Below are 19,971 nucleotides of genomic sequence, written 5' to 3' on the forward strand. Positions count from 1 at the left end.
AAAAAAAAACAAATGATGGTACTGGTTTGAACGTTTGATGAAAAAATTATTGATGAACCAAATACATGAATATGTATATTGTGGGCTTTCTGATAATGGAGTGTGCCATTTACTGTGTGTCCTGGTTATCACTTTGGGAAGACTGGCACGTGTGTCGAACGCTGGATCCAATGATGGATTGATACATGCAAGAGGGAACTGGTTTACAGTAACATGATCTTGATATGTTGATACCATCTTTAACAAACGTCCAAAACACTAAATATAGTTTTATATTAAAACATTTTTTTTTTCAACTAATTGAAATCAATAATTAGTTTTTTATTGCATATGAACATACCAAGTGTGTGTATGTGGGGCGGTGACGTTTAGGGTTGGGTAGTGGCCCTCAGATTTAGACTAGATAATGGGGACGGCGTTGTACGGTTTGGAGAGTGGCCGTGCCAGCAACCTGGGGGTTCTTGGTTCAATTCCCAGCTTCTAGCATCCGGGTCATGTCCGTTGTGTCCTTGAGCAAGACACTTCACCCTTGCTTCTGTGAGGTCGTGGTTAGCCCCTTGTATGGCAGCTCCCGCCATCAGTGTGTGAATGTGTGTGTGAATGGGTGAATATGGAAATAGTGTCAAAGCGCTTTGAGTACCTTAAAGGTAGAAAAGCGCTATACAAATATAACACCATCCATCCATCCATTTTCTACCGCTTATTCCCTTTCGGGGTCGCGGGGGGCGCTGGCGCCTATCTCAGCTACAATCGGGCGGAAGGCAGGGTACACCCTGGACACATCGCCACCTCATCGCAGGGCCAACACAGATAGACAGACAACATTCACACACTAGGGCCAATTTAGTGTTGCCAATTAACCTATCCCCAGGTGCATGTTTTTGGAAGTGGGAGGAAGCCGAAGTACCCGGAGGGAACCCACGCATTCACGGGGAGAACATGCAAACTCCACACAGAAAGATCCCGAGCCTGGATTTGAACCCAGGACTGCAGGAACTTCGTATTGTCAGGCAGACGCACTAACCCCTCTTCCACCGTAACACATTTATTTTATATATTTATTTAAATTCTTGCGGAAATTTTTGACTGACTATTATCTGTGCTGTGAACCTCCGTGGCCCAGGGTTGATTGAAGCTAAATAGCTAGCATAAAATGCTGTTAGCATGTTATAATAGCAACAGTTCGCATACTCGCTAGCTGAAGACCAGTCTCAATATCCATTCATTTAGGTTAAAATGATCCGAATAAGCTAAAATACTGGCATAAAACGATAGCATGCTAACTTTATCATGCTAATGCTATCATGATAAGATAAGAAAGGTTAGCGTACTTCCAAGATGGCACCAAGTATTAAAAAAATCCATGATTTTTAGATTCAAATGAATAAGATTAGCTAAAACACTCGCATAAAATGTACCAAATTTGATTAACCTTGCTTGCTAACATAAGTGAATTTAACATAGTTTTAAGACGGCGGAACATTTTATGACAGTCATAATTTTTAGGTTTAAACAAATAAAAATCGCTAAAATGCTAGCATAAAAAGTTTGCATGCTATCATAGGATAAGTTAGCATACTTCTAAGATGGTGTCAAGAATCAAAAGCCATGCTTTTTAGGTTCAACTAATAAAATAACTGAAAAGTTATAAAATGTTAGGATGTTATGGGAAAAGTTAGAACACATACAAGATGGCGGCACGTATTAAAATCCATGGTTTTTAGGTTAAAATTAATTCACTGCTTTGCAGCATGCGAATGGATCCATAATAATAAGTAATAATAAAAAACAAAATTAGGCCAAAAACAAAATCTTGTTTAGGGCCACAAAAAGTCTAGAGCCATGGATCACAATCTACCTTCCTGAGCATCATCTGCTTCTTGAAGAGGTCGGAGAACTCCTCTTTCCTCTTGGCATCGTCTTCAACATGGTCTTCCCCTTCGTCATACCTACGAGATGCAATGTCACACTTCAGTCCATGCAATTTTTGCAGATTTCCCGTGCAGAAAGCTCGCTAGCTTGCCTCTCAAAGCCATATCCCTTTTTTCCTCCTCCATAAAAGTCCTGGTTGAAACCAAAGGGGCCGTGCGACTCTTTGCTGTGAGCTCTGATTCCAGTGTTGAGGCTGGACACCTTTTCCAGCTGGGCCCGCACAACTTTGGGGTTGGAACAGCAGTCGCAAGCGCCTGAACAGTTGGGTGGCTTGTCCCCGAAAAACTTGGAAATGGAGGCGTGGCGGCAACTGATAGGGTGACAGAGAGCATACTGGCAGGTTGTAGCAAGGGCTGTCTGACAATAACATGTGTAAACACAGGTGAGGTATTGATCTGTTAGCTGTTGTGTAACTTCTGTACACAACTACAACCAATACAGGACAGAAACATGTACAAAACACACACAAAAATGGATAACCTTCTTTGATGTGTACGGCGTAAATGACAGTCCACTATGTGTAAGAGCTTTTGTTTTTAATCCATTCAGCTCCACTCTCGCCGTCTATACAAGTGTTTCTTAACCACAGAGCGCCCCATAGGGGGTGTCCAAAAAATATCTGTTTCTCAGCTGCGTGAAGTTGTAATACACTTTTCCACAATTTGTGGCACTAATGACAATATCAAAAATACAGAAGAAGTCTGGAGCTAAAGTCATAGAGACGTTTATTTAACGCACAAAAATAACGACTTAAGTGGTGAAGCTGTATTTTAATTTGTACTCTAATTTTATTGACAGTTTAGTTAGGAAATGTTCATTTTAAATTTAGTACATTTTAACACAACATAATTGTATGTTGTGCCCAAAGACATGCACCTGGGGATAGGTAGATGCAACACTAAATGGTCCCTTGTGTGCGAATGTGAGTGTGAATGTTGTCTGTCTGTGTTGGCCCTGTGATTAGGTGGCGACTTGACCAGGGTGTACGCCGCCTTCCGCCCGAATGCAGCTGGGATAGGCTCCAGCAACCCACGCGACCCAGAAAGAGACAAGCGGTAGAAAATGGATGGATGGATGGATGGATAATTGTACCGTGGGTCACTTTTTATGTATATATATATATATATATATATATATATATATATATATATATATATATATATATATATATATATATACACACATACATATATATATACAGTATATACACACATATATATATACACTTATACATATATACATATATATATATATATACACACACACATATATACTGTATACATACAGTATATACTACATATATATATATATACATACACACACACAGTGCGGCAAAAAAGGATTTAGTCAGCCACCGATTGTGCAAGTTCTCTCACTTAAAATGATGACAGAGGTCTGTAATTTTCATCATAGGTACACTTCAACTGTGAGAGAAAGAATGTGAAAAAAAAATCGAGGGATTCACATTGTAGGAATTTTAAAGAATTTGTAAATTATGGTGGAAAATAAGTATTTGGTCAACCATTCAAAGTTCTCACTGATGGAAGGAGGTTCTGGCTCAAAATCTCACGATACATGGCCCCATTCATTGTTTCCTTAACACGGATCAGTCGTCCTGTCCCCTTAGCAGAAAAACAGCCCCAAAGCATGATGTTTCCACCCCCATGATTCACAGTAGGTATGGTGTTCTTGGGATGCAACTCAGTATTCTTCTTCCTCCAAACACGACGAGTTGAGTTTATACCACAATGGATACATGGATGATACAGCAGAGGATTGGGAGAATGTCATGTGGTCAGATGAAACCAAAATATAACGTTTTGCCTTTAGCTCATTTGCATTACTGGGCCTGGTGTCTTTCAGCTTCTTTTTCACTATAACCCACAAATTCTCTGAGGTTCAGGTCAGGGGAGTTGGCAGGCCAATGGAGGACAGTAATGCCATGGTCAGTACACCAGTTACTGGTGGTTTTGGCACTGTGGACAGGTGCCAAATCATGCTGGAAAATGAAATCATTATCTCCATAGAGCTTTACAACAGATGGAAGCATGTACACAGCTGCATTGACTCTGGACTTGATGAAACACATGTCAGCAGCTGACATGGCTCTCCAAACCATTGCTGCCTGAGGGAACTTGCGTTGTCTAGAGTTCAGGAGTGGCTTGACCATGGGAATACGGCTATTGAATCTGTATCTGTTGAAAAGCTCTACGGAGATGATGATTTCATTTTCTTCATTTTCATCCCTCGTCCATTAACAAGTAAAAAGTCTAGGGCGGTCACGGCATGTTCTTGCCGCAAATGTTGGTCAATTTTTTAAGCCTTACGATAAATGACGAGGGCGGTCGCGGCTTTTGCCGCAGTTAAATTTGAGCCTTGCATACACATACATGTATACAAATATACAAATATATATATATATATATATATATATATATATATATATATATATATATTCACGCCTATCGTACACAACTATCTATTACATGTATACATGTGGAATGATAAGTAACGGCATACGATATACAAACCCAAATGGTTCTTGAACAGGGTTCCTAAATTAAAAAAGTTTATATAGTGAAGCAAATTTCTCCGTAAGAAACGATGTAAAAATATATAATGGCTAACGGCCGAAACAAAAGTCCAATACATTAGGTAAAGTTTGTACACAATATAAAGTGTGATACTGTATTGTATATAACACAGACATAACAAGAAGGTGATTAATGAACTGTCATTACTGACAAGTTAAAACAACAACGACAAAGTAAACTGTCCTGTATGCGGTCTCCTGCCAACACGCACACACACACAGAAGTCTTTTTGGTGCCCTCACAAACGATTAGAAATTAAAAAAAAAACTAACTTTAACAACCATATTGCTACAATAATAAACATTTGAAAAAGTAATATCCCATTATAGTACATTGACATCCATTGAAGCAGGCCACAAGAGGAGAAGGAAAAGGGTGGGGGAAGGGGCCGTTTGTGTATATGCTCTTGGAAGAGGTGCCGCTGAACGAGAGGCAGTCTTCTCCTCCGCTGTGAAATAGGTCAACTCTGGCATTCTTTTCCAGAAAAATCAGTTTTTGTTTGTCACAATTAAAAACTTGCTGTTGTATGAAACCGGCTTTCTAAATCTCTTCAACACAAGCAAGCAAAACATGGCTGCCAGCGGTACACAAAATAAACAAAAGAAGCGTCGTACACAGAAGCAAATTTGGCACGATCTAAAAGTTTGCTGATAGAGGGGTTTGTACATCGAGAGTCCACTGTATTAATTTCTAGCAAACAATGCTGCAGTCTAACGCCACGTTCCAAACTTAAACGTCTTGCTTTGATTATTCTCTCAATGAAAAAATAAAAACACCACAGCCGTCAGATCCTGTATTGCATAACACACCCAAACAAAGGCAGCGTCTGGAGCCACTTTGACAAACATGTGGACTACCTTGCAGGAGTGAACGACGTGGCTGACCGAGCCACAAAAAGACAGAAAGTGTTTGCATAAAGGAGGTGGAGAAAGACGAGAGAGGCACACAAGAACGACTCCGGCTAGTGAAAAGCAGAAAACATCTTTGGAAGGTGACCAACTACAGTATGTACTCTCCTCTTAACTTGAACAACCACAAACTCAACATGCTGGATTTGTTTTGTGTGCGTGTGTCTTTACTCGCAGAATTTAATCTCGACCTGAAGAATTATGTCCCTATGATCCCTGATCTCAGACATAGGACCTCTGGATGATGAACTGATCACTCCAACAACGAGTATAACTCCTTCAGTGGGGAAATGCCATGCTGTCAACTTGTCTGCTCAGTCCTGGGTGGTCACAGTTTGGCCTAGGCTGAGTGTGTGACAACAACACACACTCACACAGGTGAGTGTTTACACACACATTCTTTTTTTTTTTTTTTTTAGTGCGAGCTGTTCGCCCTTGCTCAAAACATCTTTTAACGCACCTGGTCTGCCAGAGAATAAGAAGACAGAGCAGAAGGGCCCATCAGTCTAGCCCAGTGTTTTTCAAACCTTTTTGAGCCAAGGCCCATTTTTTATTATTGAAAAAATGCAGAGGCACTCCACCAGCAGAAAACAGTAAAAAATGAGACTCAGCAGCCGATACTGACAGTAAAAAGTTGTTCTGGCAATTGTTGTATATGAATTTAAACCATAACCAACCGTGCATCGCGGTAGCTCTCATCTCAAAAGGTCTTATCACGACCTGTCACATCACTCCACAACTTATTTACGTTTTTTGGTGTTTTCCTGTGTGTAGTGTTTTATTCCTTGTCTTTTGGTGTTTTTTTCTGTTTTGTTGGTATTTTCCTGTAGCAGTTTCATTTCTTCCCTGAGCGCTATTTCCCGCACCTGCTTTTTTTTTAGCAATCAATAATATTTCAGTTGATTTCTTATCCTTCTTTGTGGATTGTTAATTGTCATGTCATGTTGGGATGTAGTTTGTGGACGCCTTCTCTGCTCCACACGCTGTAAGTCTTGGCTGTCGTCCAGCATTCTGTTTTTGTTTCGGTTGTAGCCAGTTCAGCTTTAGTTTTGTTTTGGGTAAGGCTATGCAACACTGGTCTAGCCTACTGAGTGACATTGGCGCTATATTTAGCGAGTATTCAGAGCCCTCGTTTTTCGAATAATCGACCCGCGCCAAATCTAGTCATGAGACTTAAAGATTTTGACATGAAACAAGGTATCGCTCTTCTCAACGAGCACCGGGTGACACAAAATACATTCATTTAGAGTTCTAAATATATATTATTTTCATGTTTTCACACACTTTTTGCAAATGTATCATCACAAATTAGCAATCGTGAACGTTTAACCATTACATCATCTCCCATTTAAAGTTACTTTTACTGGAACTAAGGGGTCAAGCCCAACTCCTGAAAAACCACCCCACACCAAAATTACTCCTCCACCAAATTTCACACTTGGTACAATGCAGTCCGAAATGTACCGTTCTCTTGGCAACCTCCAAACCCAGACTCCATCAGATTGCCAGATGAAAACTCCAGAGAACACATCTCCATTGCTCTAGAGTCCAGTGGCGACGTGTTTTACACCACTGCATCCGACGCTTTGCATTAGACTTGGTGAGGTATGGCTTAGATGCAGCTGCTTGGCCATGGAAACCCATTCCATGAAGCTCTCTGTGTACTGTACATGGGCTAATTGGAAGGTCACATGAAGTTTGGAGCTCTGTTGCAACAGACTGTGCAGAAAGTCTTTGCACTAGATAGATAGAGAGATAGATAGATAGATAGTACTTTATTTATTCCGTCAGGACAGTTCCTTCAGGAAAATTACAATTTTCAGCACAATCCCATTCAAGATCAGACAAACATTACAGGGAGACAGAACAGGATCGCTGACGGGTCTGCCGGCTTCCAGCGCCCCTTACAAAAAAGATGACATACAGGTAAACAAGGGGGGGGGAGAGAAAAAAATAGAAGATTAAAATAAAATTAAAAAATCGGCCTTAGCCTAGGCCCTGGAATGGGGGTGCGGACTGAGGCCAAGGGGAAAAAAAACAACAACAACAACTCATAGCCATAGTACACATCCCTCTTCCATGTGTGTAAGAGGGAAACATCTAACATCAAAGAACACAGAGGACATTAAAAACATTAAAGCAGCAGATACAACCAGACACTTCTACATACAGCTATGAATAAAAAGTAAAATAAACATATCCACTGTGGTGGCCTCTGCGGTGTTTCACGCCATCGTCTGCTGGGGAGGAGGGGGCATGGCCAGAGACAGAAGCAGACCCAACAAGGCAACCAAGACAGCCGAAACCACTCTCGGCCAGTGTCCAGTCCGCATGGATGAGCGAGGATACGTCCAAGATGACTGAGGTGTCCGACACCTGCTCACCCAGTCAAGACACCGCGAAGCCTCTCCGTCCCAATAGCTCAGTGCTAGCTCCACAGTCCTGTCCCCTCATCCGCATCTCCTCCAGTACATCCAAACAGACTCTGGTGTAGCAGAGACCCTGCAGCTGGTCTCCATGGCCAAAAGGCTCCCGGGAGGCAGATCCAGAAGTCCACAAAAAAAGCACCACAGAGGTCACGAAAGTGGCACCCCTTGTCACACAGTCCCAAAGAGTCCCGGACCAAAATGCAAAAAAATATAATACCGCATGAAAACAAGAGGGAAACACAAAAGGATGACACAAGAGCACAGAGTTCCTGCCTACAGCAGCCACTACAGCAGCGCCATCTTGGAAAGCGCTTTAGCATTCGCTGACCCCTCTCTGTCAGTTTACATGGCAAACCACTTAGTGGCTGAGTTGCTGTTGTTCCCAAACTCTTCCATTTTCTTATAATAAAGCCGACAGTTGACTTTGGAATATTTAGTAGCAAGGAAATGGTAAAGTAATGGCTGAATAAGACTACAATTAAGGTTTTAGAATGTCCTTTTCCAAAGTCCTGACTTAAACATCTGTACAATGCTGAAGAAGCAAGTCCATGTCAGAAAACCAACCAATTTAGCTATACTGCACCAATTTCGTCAAGAGGAGTGGTCAAAAATGACCAGCTACCAAAAGCCCCTTATTTCAGTGAAACTTGCCAAGGGACAAGTAACCAAATATTAACATTGCTAAGTGTCTACTTTCGACCCAGCAGATTTGGTCACATTTTCAGTAGTCCCATAATTAATTCATAAAAGAACCAAACTTCAAGTATGTGCTCCAATCACTCTATCACAAATAAATAAGAGTTGTATAAATGATTGGAAACTCAAGACAGCCATGACATTGTTCTTTACAAGTGTATGTAAACTTTTGACCACGACTGTATCTTTAAAACTGACATGAACAAGTCAGTCAAGTCAGGAGAGTTCACTCTATTCAGCAGCATTCTAACCACAACTCCTTAATAAAAACAAATGCCTTCATGTCTCTATCAGACAAGTTAATATCCTGCCCTGCTCTCTCACAACTAACCTCTGGCTTCGATTTCGCTACAAATAAAAAAGTATGGCAGTTGTCCTTGTTGCCTCATAAGGATGGACCCCAAAGACCAAGCAGTGAGTCTCCTAAACAAGATTTGGGCCAAGCTGCAAAGTCTGCCAAACTCCAGCCCCATCGAGCTGGGAGCTTTCCTCGTCCTCTTGACATTCATCGGTGAGTCTCCTCTCTTGGTTGTGACTAACAATCTGGATTTTATTTACTGTGATTGTTTATTTGCGGTCTTCAGCGGTGTTCCTTACCATGATGGTGGTGACCTGTGCGTGCTGCTGCTGCTGCTGCTGCCGGAAAGCCAGACGAAAGGGTGCGGACTTTTAAAGGCATTTGAACTACATGCCAAAATGTTAAACAGGTTTTTTCCCCAAGGCTACCAAGTGTCAGGATGAGAACTTGTGCGAGGAGTCGTGCTCATAAGTCAGGCCGGGCAACAAGTGTGTGTCCAGCCCTCCAAAACAAAGCAACTGTCACTAACACGGATGTTCTGCTTACTGCTAAACCCCCAGACTTTCAGGAATATCGGCAGTCCTTGGAGCGCTCATGTACAATAACATCATTCTTGACCAGAGGACCTGAGACCAATCCAATTTCAAAGGGGAACTACCCTTTTTTTTGTTTTTTTTTTGTTTACAATCCTTATGTAAGACAGCAACACGTATGTTCAAAGTTCCCTCTAAGGTGGGCGCCTGCCCAATCTGAACTGTAAACAAAAACAAAAAAACACATAGCTATTTGTTCTGTAGGGATTTGCGAAGCAACTGTCAGTGGCCATAACAGAAAAAAGAATTTTGTCAACACTGTTAGGTTTTTGTCAAGACACTTTAAGGAGGACAGGGATCTCATTGATCACTTTATTGAAAAAAAATTGTTTGTCGGCCGTAAACACACCATAAAACATTAGTAAAAAACTTCTGTCTAGCTCGGAGGTCAGCAACCTGTGGCTCTAGAGCCACATGCAGTTAGAGTGTCCGCCCAGAGATCGGTAGGTTGTGAGTTCAAACCCAGGCCGAGTCATACCAAAGACTATAGAAATGGGACCCATTACCTCCCTGCTTGGCACTCAACATCAAGGGTTGGAATTGGGGGTTAAATCACCAAAATGATTCCCGAGCGCGGCCACCGCTGATGCTCACTGCTTCCCTCACCTCCCAGGAGGTGGAACAAGTGGATGGGTCAAATGCAGAGGACACATTTCACCACACATGATGTGTGTGACTATCAGTAGTACTTTAACTTCTTTTTTTTTTTTAGCTCTGACCTTGTAGCTCCCCGGAAGTTTTTCAAAAAATGCATACACATTTTTGTTTTAATATGGTTTCTTTAGAAGCACAAACATTGCACACACCTTCCTAACTGTTAGAAATCCCACTGTTTATATTACACATGCTTTACTGATGAGAGTATTTGGCGAGCGCTGTTTTGTCCTAAATTCAGCGGTCTCTGAACTTGCCGTATTTTGATTACAGTACAACTTTCTGCGACACTGCCACAGAAAGACATGTTTTATGCCACTCCTTCTTTGTCTAATTTTGTCCAACAAACCTTGTATGCTTTGCATGAATGCACAAAGGTGAGCTTCGTATTGACTTGTGTGGAGTGCTAATCAGGCATATTTGGTCACTGCATGATTGCAAGCTAATCGATGCTAACGTGCTAGCTAGACCAGTGGTCCCCAACCACCCGTCCGTGACACATTTGCTACCGGGCCGCAGAAAAACCTTAAATAATTTATAAACGACTGCATTTTCTTCAACTTAACTTTCGCTTGTCCCACGAGATACATAAGCTTGTTTACAGGAACTCCATCCATCGACCCATCCATTTTCTACTGCTTTTGGGGTCGCTAGAGTCTATCTCAGCTGTATTCAGGGGTTATATTTTTTATAACTTTGTGACATGATACAATGCAGATTAATGAGCATATACAATATAAAATGTGACAGATTGTCGCCAAAGGCTGATTTCCATCTGCATCTCATTGCAAAGAAACAAACCCAGGGCTCCCACTAATTCAGCATTATAGTAAGTTGTATTTTAATGCACTTATTTTTGCTGTATTTATCTGGCACAAGTGTAAAGCTGGTCCCTAAAAGTAATGCCAGGCCGTGGTGCAAAAAAGGTTGGGGACAACGGATCTAGACTAGCTGTATGTACATATTGCATCATCATGCCACGCTTGTAAGTATATTTAAGCTCATTTCGTTTCCTTTACTTATGTCCTCTGTGTATTCAATTTATATTTGCATGTCTCATGAGGGCTTCACGGTGGCAGAGGGGTTAGTGCGTCTGCCTGGCAGTACGAAGGTACTGAGTAGTCCTGGGTTTAATCTCGGGCTCGGGATCTTTCTGTGTGGAGTTTGCATGTCCTCCCCGTGAATGCGTGGGTTCCTTCTGGGTACTCCGACTTCCTCCCACTTCCAAAGACATGCACCTGGGGATAGGTTGATTGGCAACACTAAATTGGCCCTAGTGTGTGAATGTGAGTGTGAATGTTATCTGTCTATCTGTGTTGGCCCTGCGATGAGGTGGCGACTTGTCCAGGGTGTACCCCGCCTCCCGCCCAATTGTAGCTGAGATAGGCACCAGCGCCCCCCGCGACCCCAAAGGGAATAAGCGGCAGAAAATGGAATGATGGATGGATTATGAGAATGTGATTTAAATCAAAACAGCGCTTTTATTGCAGAACAGTAAATGTTTTACTGCCTGTAATTTAAAGAATTAAGTTTATTGCAGTTACATGTTGGCTATCATCCTGAAACCACAACGTTCTGCTATACATGCAACAAGTGATTATAGTGGCCAGGTGTGCCATCTGCTTGACATGTAAAGTGCATTATTGTATTTGTCATGCTGTCTTTAAAACAAACAAGGGGATACATTTTTGTATGTGTGATTCATTCACTTACCTTTCCTGCTCGCAAAAGGACACCATGGCTTCAAGGTCTTTAATGGCTGCTTTGTCACATTCTTTTGCCGAGTTGCGCTTTTCCTGCAAGCAAAAGACAGGTACACCTTTTAAATCAGGGGTCTCAAACTCAATTTATCTGGGGGCCACTGGATGCAGAAACTGGGTAAGGCTGGGCCGCAAGAAAATATTTCTTAAAAAATCCAACATGCACTTGTTAATCAATTCACCTTCTATAAATGGCTTTCTTGCCCTAGCAACATACTTGCCAATCCTCACGATTTTTCCGGGAGACTCCTGAATTTCAGTGCACCTCCCGACAATCTACCGGTGCAACCATTCTCCCGAATTTTTCCCAATTTTCACCTGGCTTACATTATTAAGGGCTGTCGTGATTGCACTGCCTTTAACGTCCTCTACAACAGTGGTTCTCAACCCCCTGTGAACATTTTTTTAATTCAAGTACCCCCTAATCACAGCAAAGCATTTTTGGTTGAAAAAAGGAGATAAAGAAGTAAAATACAGCACTATGTCATCAGTTTCTGATTTATTAATTTGTATAACAGTGCAAAATATTGCTAATTTGTAGTGGTCTTTCTTGAACTATTTGGAAAAAAATATTTAAAAAATAACTAAAAAACTTGTTGAAAAATAAACAAGTGTTTCAATTATAAATAAAGATTTCTACACATACTGTAGAAGTAATCATCAACTTAAAGTGCCCTCTTTGGGGATTGTAATAGAGATACATTCAAGAACTTTTTCTAAACATGTCTTCACAAAAAAAGAAATCTTTAACATCATTAATTATGGAACATGTCCACAAAAAGTCTAGCTGTCAACACTGAATGTTGGATAGTTGTATTACTTTTCCACAGTTTATGAACTTACATTCATACTTCATTGAAGTATTATTCAATAAACATATGTATAAAGGATTTATGAATTGCTGCTAATTTTTTAGAATGTTTGTAATAAATCTCACTTGTCCCTTGGCATACCTTCAAGCAACTCCAGGGGTCCGCGCAGCACTTCAAGAAGACTACTGCTCCACTACATGTCATCGCGCATGCTTTTGTATCACACAACCAATGTGCCTGCTCTGTAACATGTTGTGTGAGACTTGTACAGAACGTCAGTGACTGCAAGATGTACTTGTTCAACAGCCATACAATCCACACTGAGGGTGCCGTATAAACAACTTTAACACTGTTACAAATATGCGCCACACTGTGAACCCACACCAAACAAGAATGACAAACCCTTTTTGGGAGAATTTCCGCACCCTAACACAACTTAAACACAAAAAAACAAATACCCAGAACACCTTGCAGGGCGACAATATACAACACCTCAACCGACGCAAGTAGGGAGGGTCTGGGTGTGGGGGGTTGGTGGTAGCAGGGATGTGTATATTGTAGCCCGGAAGAGTTAGGTCTGCATGGGATTCTGGGTAATTGTTCTGATGTGTTTATGTTGTGTTACGATGCAGATGTTCTCCCGAAATGTGTTTGTCATTCTTGTTTGATGTGGGTTCACAGTCTGGCACATATTTGTAACAGTGTTAAAAGTTTTTTTTACGGCCACCCTTAGTGTGACCTGTATGGCTGTTGATCAATTATATCTTGCAATAACACATGTACGTCTCACATGGCCAGATGTAACATATAACTGGGCTTGCACGCAGTCAGTTCAGGATGTAGGGGGCGCTAAAGGCACTGCCATTATGGCACCCCCTGAATATTGTTGATCTGGTAAAAATTGACAGGGGCTTCGATAGACTTGGTGCCCTGAAATTCAGGGGTCTCCCATGAAAATTGGGCATGACCAATCAAGCACAGTTCATGTTAAACTTGCGGGCCGCACAAACATTAAATTGTCCTGTCAAAGCGCAGGCCGAATAATGACGTCTCGCGGGCCGCATGTTTGAGACCCCTGTTTTAAATGATGCCGAGCCTAAGATGCACTCGAGCAGAGGTCCTCAACAGGGCGTTCGTTCGTGACAACTAGGGGGTCCACGCAGGTACAGCAGGGGTGGGTTTTATTTTATAATCCCCCTGCAATTCACAATTGTAAAGACAAAAACATTCTAGGAGTGTTTAAAAAAATATAAAAAATTGATTAACATCCAAATCGTGAATCATAATTTTTGTGAATTTATTTAGAAAAAAAAAAAATACTTTTTTTGGTTAAAGAAACAATTTTTAAAACTGCTATTTTTATTTTTATTTGCTACAATTTTGTTTTTGTTTTTTAGTATTGCATGTACTATATTTGTTTGCCTTCTCAATGCCCATCCATCCATCCATTTTCTACCGCTTATTCGCTTTTGGGGTCGCGGGGGGCGCTGGCGCCTATCTCGGCTACAATCGGGCGGAAAGCGGGGTATACCCTGGACAAGTCGCCACCTCATCGCAGGCCTTCTCAATGTTAAATTAAAAAGTAAAAGTACTGTAAAACTGGAATTGGGTTGGAGTTGCTCTATTTTCTTATATTAGATCTATTTAGCTCCTATGTGTCAAAGTCAAGGCCCGCGGGCTGGATAATTAATTATCTTTGGCCCCTGGGATGATATTCGATTAGTATTAGAACAGGCCCGCAGGCCACAGCCGCCTGCTTCTGTTTTGCACGCACCAATACTCCATCAGTGATGGTGCTAGGAATTTTCAAAATGGGGTCCCAGGGACTGCATCAAGTCATAAAAATGGGGTCCCACTTTTTGTAACCATTTTGAAAACAAATGATAAATGTATGCATTATCATGTTGTATCTCACATTCTATATTCTGTTTTGGAAAAAGGTTGCCGTCATAAACGTTACTTGATTCCTTAAAAAAAATAATACAAAAGAAAACACATTTTTATGCATATGTACATTTATTCAGTTATAAACATTTTCACTTTCTTCTTTCTTTCATGGTTCTAAACTTTACCACTGCTGGTATTTTTGTCTATATTTTTATTATAATATTTTCAGAATGTGTTTGTTCCATTTGTGGCCTAAGTAAGACAAAAAAAACATTCTGAAGTTGTATTTATTTTTTTGTTTTCATGCCATGATTTAATAGTCTGGCCCACGTGTGCACAGATTTTCCTCCATAAGGCCTCTGAGCTAAAATGAGTTTGACACCCCTGATTGAGATTTTTGTAAATAAAGTTTTTTTCAATTGATTTTTAAAAAGGCATTTTTTAGGCCTCCACATGTACTGTAAGTCGTACGTCAGCGGCCCAGAGGGGATTTAAAAAATGTTTTAATAATAATTTATATACAACATAATATATTACGATAATCATGTTCAAACAAGAATTGATTCTGAATTGAATCTTCACCCCAAAAATTGGAATTGAATCAGATTGTGAGGTGCCCAAAGAGTCTTACCTCGAATGAATACACGGTAAAGCTGTTTCAAGAAACACACTGTAGTAAACAAATAAAGTATGGGTAATAAACGAGAGATGCATGTAGTGCTGTAGGATTTTTAACGATATTTATCCTAACACTACATTAAAATTTGTATCGCACAATTTAATTTTCTATTTTCAGTCTAATCATAACATCCAGGCTGCGGGTAATGTATCTGCAGCTGTTGCTGCTTTGCGGCAGCATTTTATGTCACTTGAAAATAACTTTGGATGTCAACAACATTATACTAATAATAATATAGTTGAGGAGCACAATGTAAGCTAAACCAACAACCTTTGAAAAGGAATTGGTGGTGTAATTTGTTTGGGAAAAAATAAACATCGACCAAACGAAGATAATCTATTAAAAATATGCCGCCAGCGAGTCGTTGCTAGCGACTTGAACATGTTTATTATTTTCTATCACTTGACGACAAAGCATGAATGACAGTACAGAGACTAGATAGAGCTAGGTGATAAAATTATATCACTATAAATCACTATAGACACGTGATAAATAACAATAATAAATGCGTTTGATAAAACGATCGATCATTTTCTTTTCTTTGTTGAACGAAAGCGGAGGTATGGAGGCAAGGTTGGTTGCATGAACAAAGGCACTCACTCTCTGGTATCCGAGCAACGCAGGAAGTGATCACTGATCAGTGGGAGTGACACGCTCACAGCCAATCAGGTAACAGTATCAACTATCACGTTTGGTTGCGCCATCTTGTCTAGCAGTTGTTTCTTTGCATGGAGTGAGAAGAGAAAGTAAAAATGAGTGCTGCAGAGAGTGAATAAATTGTTGATGAAACAGGAAAAGTCACCTAGACAATGTGTGGAGGAAGGGGAAATAATAATTTTTTTTAGATGCATCGCGATTCGGACATGAGTGATTGTAAAATTTATCAACAAACGTCCAAAAATATATAATGTATTTATTGTAAACAAAGTAAAGGAGACAGTTGTAAAATACAGAACTTAGAAGCGAATGACACGTCATATCCGGGACTCTACGGCTACGTCCAGAGTGCGAGTTTTTTGTCAAATCCGATCTTTTTAATGATCTTTTACAAGAAAAAAAAAATCTGATTTCTAATGTGAACGCACTCTGACCCACATGTAGACATGATGTCATGACGTGGCACGCACTGCAGTGTTTATGGTCTCAGTGCTGGTGCATTTCTGACATTTTCAAGGATTTTTTGCTATCAAAGTCAACATTTTCTGAACCGAATTATTGAACCTAAAAGATTTAGGAGCAAGAGTTTTACCGGATATTTTGCTTCGATGTCTGCTTGAAGAGCGTGTCTGTTGGCGAGCAGTCAGAGTCAGGAGTGGTGGAACTTTCACGTGAGTTCCTAAAACATTTTATTTTTACTTGTTTTCTACTCCGTTGTCAACTATTTGTTTTGCAACAGTCTATTTTGGCCAATAATTATCGCTTTTTGACGACGATAAAAATAAAGAAAATGCATTGAAACGAGAAGGTGTGTCCAAACTTTTGGCCTGTGTTGTCTATTTGATTTATAGACACGTACTAAAAAGGGCTAAAATAATTCGGGATTGCACTGTTCACAAGGACAAAATCTGATACAGCAAAAAAAAATCAGAATTGACCTGCAGTGTAAACGGACATGAGGCACCGCAAAAAAAAAAAACATGGCTGACCGAAACCAGTCCTTTCACTCCAAAGGCCAGCTTTTGGGGTGGGCTTTTAAAACATCGATGGCGGAAAAGAACTGGACGTGAGATATTTGCGAGCTGTAGCTGTAGCACCTACACACGTCACTCACACCACATACCGTCATTCTTACAGGGGAACACACAGTTTATGGACATCACGAAGCCAGAGATTAAATGGTAGAGGCATTGAGTGCCACTGCATTAAGTTACAGGTACATTGAAACTAACTTGCAAAATTCAAAGTTTGTTGCATTATTTGCCATGAAAGTGTAGATGTGGTGGTTTTTAAACAACTGATGATCTACATACAGATGAGAATAATCAATTAAATTTCTCATATGCATGTATGCAGTGGCACAGTTATCATCATTTCATGACCAAAGCAAAAATCATTTTACACTTTTATACTGAAATAAATCCACCATAAAACATATTAAATAAAAATATAGAAAAAATTACCGTCAGCGGTAAAGTTTAGATCCATGAAGGAAAGAAGAAAGTGAATGAATGATTATAATTGAATACATTTACATTCGCATACATTTTTTTTATTTTGTATTATTTATTTTTATGAATTAAGTAACGTTTTTGACCACCTTTTTCCAAAACACAATATAGAATGTGAGATATAACAGGAAAATGCAAACATTTATCATTTGTTTTCAAAACGGTTACAAAAAAATGGGACCCTAAAAATTTACTGCGGGACCCCATTTTATTGACTTGATGGTGTACCTGGGACCCCATTTTGATAAAATTCCCAGCGCCAACACTGGATACATAAAGGCGCACACAGCTGGTTGGCTGGTGCCAATTATTAGCCCAGTCAAAACTGCCCACATGGTGCAAACTAACGCAAGTGAAAATTTAAATGACTGAATTTTGTGTTTTATCTTTAATAGTGTGTGTTTTACCTGCTACATGTCTTATCCGTCTACTTTTAGACATGGTATTGTTTTTAGTATTTACTAATGTTTGTATTTATTCTAAAGCACAGACCTAGAGCGACAACTATAATTTATGAAGCATTTAATAAAATGTCAATTCAACTTTTTATTCTCGTCTAACCTAGTCCTTGATTATGGCAAGCTAAATGTAATATGCACAATTGTAAATTGTTCTTTGAGTGCTTGAGTACATTAAACACAAATGTTTAATGTGTCGTGAGATTTCAGTTAAAATTAAGCAAATCATGACAATTTTTGTGGACCCCTTAATTTTGAAAAGTACCGAAAAGTAACGTTAAGCAAGGCAGTGTTGCTGAGATTTGGAAGTGACAGTGAACCACCGTGACGTCATCAGAGAAGTACAAGCCTTGGTTTGAGCCGTGTACACGCATGGGCTAAGCGGAGAGTTTTGGAACTCTACGCTTAGGCAAAATGTTTGCAAAAGTCTGTATTTTTACAAGACAAAAGTCTGCATTTTTAAAGGACAAAAGTATGCTTTCCGATTGCTCGTCCCCATCTGGACAGTTAATACCACACCACCTTTGCTGCGCTCACCCTTTAGAGCACAGCTGTAACTTCCTGGCACTAAACTTGTAGAAAATAAATCTTCTCAGGTTTCTCTATGTTTAGATTTTCACACTTTACACTATTTTCTTACACTGTATTAAGAATTTCTTACACATTCCTTAAAATAAGTTATTGCAAAGTGTTCAATGTGATTTTACTATTTTGTTGAAATTGAGTGTTTTCCATCCTTGTGTTGACATTTCCTTTCTGCCTTGATAGCTGAGGGGAATATAATCAGAGGAAGGTCACATTTGAAACAAAAATGTTTACATTTCATATATTTTTCTCCCGGTCCTGAATTTTGATAAGACATAAAAAATATCAAGGACTATCTCTAACGACCGATATAAAATACTTAAATCCTGACACAGTTTTCAGCCATATTGCCCAGCCCTAAGACCTGCACTAGAGTGATTCTGCTTTACCGACCTGTTTACGCGAAATCTCCTTATGGACGAGGAATTTAATTTGCTGCATATCCTTCCGGGAGTAGTAAATGCGACACAGGGACGGGAGTCCGTCTCTCCCTGCTCGCCCGGACTCCTGGTAGTAGCTGGCCATGGACTTTGCTAGGTTCCAATGAGCAACAAACCTGTGGGATGGAATTATTGAAAATGTTATACAACGTCGTCTTTACTGAAAACAACGACACACAAACATACGGTCTTACCTTACACTGGCCTTGTCTACACCCATACCAAAGCTGATGGTGGCCACAATCACCAAGACTTTTCCCTGCATCCAGTCATTCTGGGCTTCTGTGCGATCTTGGGCCTTGAGACCTGAACGTGAAAAACACTCAACATTGTGCAGAAAGCCACAATGGAGGAAAACATACCAGCATGATAAGGCTTTGCTAGGACACCAAGCTTTGTAAGCTGGTGGGCCACGGTCTCACAGCCCTCTCTGGTCCGACAGTACACGATCCCACAGCTCTGTTCAAGAATATCACATGCTTTAAGAGAAGTTCTCCAGGACCAACTAGAGGTTTTCACCCTTTCAGGCAGACACATTACAGGGGAATTAATGAAGTCAAGGTGGGACAAACACCCCCACGTCTAAAGAAATGACTGAAAAATTAGCATATGTGATACAATATTAGATATTAGTTGTGCACAAAAAAAAATCGTTACTCATGGAATTGCAAGTCTTGTACATTTTTAAAAACCCAGCCATAAAAAAAATATATACCAGTATATGTTTTTTTAGGAATTTATTTTTAAAGACATTTCAGGCCATCTCCATGCAACCAGAATGATATTTTCTATCTTAAACCTATTAAAACACATTGAAATTATCATACCAAATATTACATTGAGAAAATCGGTTTTAAAATTTTGTTGAATTGAGGATCAATTCTGAATCGAATCGGGACCTCAGGAATCGGACCGAATCGTTAGGTGCTCCAAGATTAAAAACCCCTATTGGATGAAACCTTCATTTTGGTGCGGAATTGCTGGAGAACTACTAATATTGCGTGCAGCAAAATAAATAAATGATAAATGAGTTGTACTTGTCTAGCGCTTTTCTACCTTCAAGGTAATCAAAGCGCTT

The 19,971-nt window shown here is 40.1% G+C and overlaps 1 protein-coding gene and 1 long non-coding RNA gene across 5 annotated transcripts in view; one reads left to right on the plus strand and one right to left on the minus strand.

The window, feature by feature from the left end:
- Positions 1–19,971, minus strand: part of recql5 (RecQ helicase-like 5) — a 54,253-nt gene that overhangs the window by 21,872 nt on the left and 12,410 nt on the right. For 2 of the 3 annotated variants that reach the window (XM_061905820.1, XM_061905821.1), the window contains exons 4-9: positions 19,256–19,352; positions 19,088–19,199; positions 18,847–19,009; positions 11,818–11,900; positions 2,024–2,242; positions 1,859–1,949 (exon numbers count right to left, since the gene is read on the minus strand). In XM_061905820.1, the coding sequence (XP_061761804.1) occupies positions 1,859–1,949; positions 2,024–2,242; positions 11,818–11,900; positions 18,847–19,009; positions 19,088–19,199; positions 19,256–19,352 (765 nt within the window). Of the gene's footprint in view, positions 1–1,858; positions 1,950–2,023; positions 2,243–7,194; positions 7,338–11,817; positions 11,901–18,846; positions 19,010–19,087; positions 19,200–19,255; positions 19,353–19,971 lie in introns of those variants that run through there. The other variant, XM_061905822.1, reaches the window with a different exon arrangement.
- LOC133556161 (uncharacterized) lies at positions 5,321–12,754 on the plus strand. Of its 2 annotated transcripts, XR_009807463.1 has the most exons (5): positions 5,321–5,517; positions 5,612–5,812; positions 8,854–9,070; positions 9,144–9,218; positions 9,281–12,754. It is a non-coding gene; the product is annotated as an uncharacterized LOC133556161 (long non-coding RNA). The 2 variants fall into 2 exon arrangements; XR_009807462.1 differs by having other exon boundaries at positions 5,323–5,517; positions 9,144–12,754.

This window comes from Nerophis ophidion, linkage group LG07 (assembly GCF_033978795.1).
Source record: "Nerophis ophidion isolate RoL-2023_Sa linkage group LG07, RoL_Noph_v1.0, whole genome shotgun sequence".
Lineage (NCBI taxonomy): Eukaryota > Metazoa > Chordata > Actinopteri > Syngnathiformes > Syngnathidae > Nerophis > Nerophis ophidion.